This window comes from Arachis ipaensis, chromosome B05 (genome assembly GCF_000816755.2).
Source record: "Arachis ipaensis cultivar K30076 chromosome B05, Araip1.1, whole genome shotgun sequence".
NCBI lineage: Eukaryota > Viridiplantae > Streptophyta > Magnoliopsida > Fabales > Fabaceae > Arachis > Arachis ipaensis.
This window is the reverse complement of record NC_029789.2, coordinates 12,786,442-12,790,053: the sequence shown is the minus strand read 5'-3', so window position 1 is coordinate 12,790,053 and position 3,612 is coordinate 12,786,442. Positions and strand designations below refer to the sequence as shown.

Sequence of the window (3,612 nt, the reverse complement as noted above, 5' to 3'; positions counted from 1 at the left end):
CAAACCAACGTCTTGATTGGCAACTGTATGTACATGATGTCTGCAAGATGGACCAGATTCGACGAGTGTACAGGGTTAGGTTTAGGCCACTCGGGAATCCGTCAACATGGCCAGTTTATCATGGACCTCGATTCGTAGGTAATCCATTCCTAAGACGGGTATCCAAAGGTCGGCCAAGGATGACCCGGTTCTTGAATGAGATGGACACTCGGATGTTGCGTGGTCCTAGGCGATGTAAGCAATGCGGGGCCGAGGGCCACAGTCGTAGTAGATGTCGTCACCGTGGTGGGCCAAGTAACCCGGGTGCTACAACACAATAGAGCTCCTGCCTTAGCGGTTACTCGATTTAGTGTATGACTTTGAGTATTTTATATATTGTATGACTTTGAGTAATTTATATATTGTATGACTTTGAGTAATTTATATGTTGTATTTTAAGTGTATCATGTTTAAAACCAAATCTTTCTAGATATTTACTTCAATAGAGACTTTAAATTTTATAAAAATTCGGCAGCATCTCCTCTAAAAGTCGGACTTTGCCACCCTATTCGGATCCCATCCAAGTATTTCTCAAACCTGTTCTCAACTATTTCCAAACTCAAACATTCAACAAAATTGAACCATTTGTATGAACAAGTATAAAACATGGTACATAAATAAGTCCAACACATGGTACATAATTAAGTATAAAACATGGTACATTAATAAGTCCAACACATGCTATATAAATAAGTCCAACACATGGTACATAATTAAGTATAAAACATGGTACATTAATAAGTCCAACACATGCTATATAAATAAGTCCAACACATGGTACATAATTAAGTATAAAACATGGTACATTAATAAGTCCAACACATGCTATATAAATTCAACATCATTTTCTCATCCCCCATTTTACATCTTTGACTAATTTCTTGCATTTCTTTGCAACCTTCTTAAAAGCGGATGGGGTATACCGACTAGCGCTCCGCCGAGGGGGGTCAGCTCTAAGGTTGTATCCTTTTCCCTTTTCGCTAGTGGTTGTACCTATAAAAACATTTGATAACCAAATAGTCAAATAAACTAATCAAGATCAAATAATCGATTTACTAATCATATAATCGATCACCAACTAATCATATCAACTAATCAAATTGAATAATCAATAACCAACTACTTCAACAAACAAATACTTCCAAAATCAACAATCAAGTAAAATAATCAATTTACTACAACTTGTTTTACCTGCAGTAGGCGCTGAATCATGAACCGGACCATCACCCCCATCCTCATCATCCTCGGCATCCGCATCATCCTCGTCGTCGTCCTCATCGGCATCCGCATCATCATCCTCGTCTTCAACCTCATCCCCATCTGGATGGTCAACCAGAAAGTCATCATTGTCCTCATCAGCTGGCTGGTAGCTCTCTAGAATGAGACTCATTGGAACAGGACGGTCAACTCCGCTCTGTATGATACCCCTCGTGGCATCATCACTCATACCAGAGTCAACAGAAAATCTCCCTCCAGATGTACCAGAGGAAGTGTGCTGTCGTGGTCTCGTATCCAATGACAATCTACCTGGAGCTATCCCACTAGGTTGGGCCATCTGACCGGTGGGAATGTCTCTATAAGCGGGATATGAGTAACCTGGACCAGGAGCCATGAACCCAAGTAGCTGGCTAAAAGAACCTTGTTCAATAGATTCTTGGTGCGGAACACTCCAGTACTGCTGATATACTGGTGGAGTCAGGTAATCCGCAGAATACGTGTCAGGAATGTATGGAGTGGACTGCTCAGGCTCTTGTTGCGCCTGTGTTTGTGAGGGGGGCGGTGCTGGTGGCCGTGGTGATGGTGGTTGCGGTGATTGTGGGTCTTGGTTCTCCTGGTTATGAATAGGATCACCAGGCTGATTATCTTGCGGTTCCATCTGTGACAACTGCAAGTGGTCACCAAATGCACCTCGGTACCAATGCAAGTAGATATCTGCCTGATTCTGTGAGGCCACCGTGTCATCGACAAGAACTAGACTATACCGGTTCGTCCACTGCATAACCCAGGATGAGTGGGTTCTAGACCAATCCTGATTCTTCGGACCTGTCAAAACTTCGCCGTGTGCTTCACCTAGGTCTCGCTCCTGATCAGGAATACCCTGAGTCAAGCCAAACTGCCTCCGCAGTCTATCAGATGCATGCCACTCAACACATTCAAAAGATATAAGTGGAACTGTGGCACTCCAAATAGCAGAATGCTGACGGATGTCAGGAGGAATCACTTCCGGATCGGTCCTTCCAATTGCATAAGGCTCCCAAAGAAACTGCACACATTATGCAAGTAACCGAGGATTACACAATTAATAATAACACGACTGATTGAAAACAACTACGTATTTATCACAACAGACCTGTCCTTCTTGCAGAGCATCAAGGTATCCCCTAAAATGCTCAAGTTTGCTCAATCTGTAAGGCCAATTCACACGTTCCCAGTTATGCCACCTAACATCATGCAATTCGTTAATATACATTTATCAACTAAATTTAAGATACATTATTATAAAGTGTTTACTAATTAAGTTTACCTTTCTGCAATCGGAAAGACTCGAGGATTGCTAGGAATCGGCGCAAGGAACGGTAGGCGGATCCAAGCCCAGGCAAGCAACAGTGTCAACGGACCATCAATCTCCTTACAGTCGACACGAGTTGCCCTACACAAAGCTCTGTACAGGTGTGCCAGGCATGCCGAACCCCAACTGTACTGTATTATCCCGGCAAAGTTACGAAGTAATGGGAGAAACTTCCAGTGCACCCCTGCTCCAGACTTATCTCCAAACATAACGGTTCCAAACAATAACATTGTGTGGCACTTCACGTACCTCTGAATCTAGATATCATCAACCAACACTAACCGATCCTTCAATGCTCGAAACCACGTCAACTTGATGAAACTTCCCCTACAGTCTGCCTGCCTAGGTGCAACACCAAACTGATCCAAGCATTCAGCCTCTAACGCCTCATAACTACTCAGTGTCGGTCCCGTAACTGGCAAACCATTCGTCGGAAGACCATAAATTAACGCCACATCCTCCAGTGTCACAGCACACTCACCAAGCGGAAAATAGAAGCTGTGAGTCTCGGGGCGCCATCTCTCAATCAGAGCATTAACCAATGCCGCCTGACATTGGACAACTCCAATCTGTGAAACATAATAAAAACCGGTGTCCCGTAAAAACCCCTCCGCTATTGAATTGTACCGATCCGGCGGCATGTAGTGGTCACATTGCAACATTCTAGATCCCTAAACAAAAACAATAATATTAATAAATTAACAAATTAAACTTAAAAGAATCGAATTCTCATTATCAAATAATCAGCCACACATAACAATCAATAAATATATTAATAACAACAATACAATACAATACTTTATACAAATAACTATTATATTATCTACTAATATCCAAATAACTACTAACTACTCTATTTTATTCTATTCTAAGAGCAAACATACATTAATAAATCAATCACTAACCATTAAAACTAATTAAAACTATTCTATTCTACAATATGTATTCTACTCTATTCAAATAACGACTACTACTAATACAATATTAAGTAAGTAAGTACAAAA

The 3,612-nt window shown here is 41.4% G+C and overlaps 1 protein-coding gene across 1 annotated transcript; it reads right to left on the bottom strand.

Moving 5' to 3' along the window:
- LOC110271766 lies at positions 717-3,318 on the bottom strand. The gene is made up of 3 exons (XM_021123061.1): positions 2,390-3,318; positions 1,231-2,302; positions 717-1,032 (listed from the first exon to the last, which is right to left on the bottom strand). Exons 1-3 carry the CDS (start codon positions 2,507-2,509, stop codon positions 881-883), a joined length of 1,344 nt encoding a protein of 447 aa, XP_020978720.1. The 5' UTR covers positions 2,510-3,318; the 3' UTR covers positions 717-880.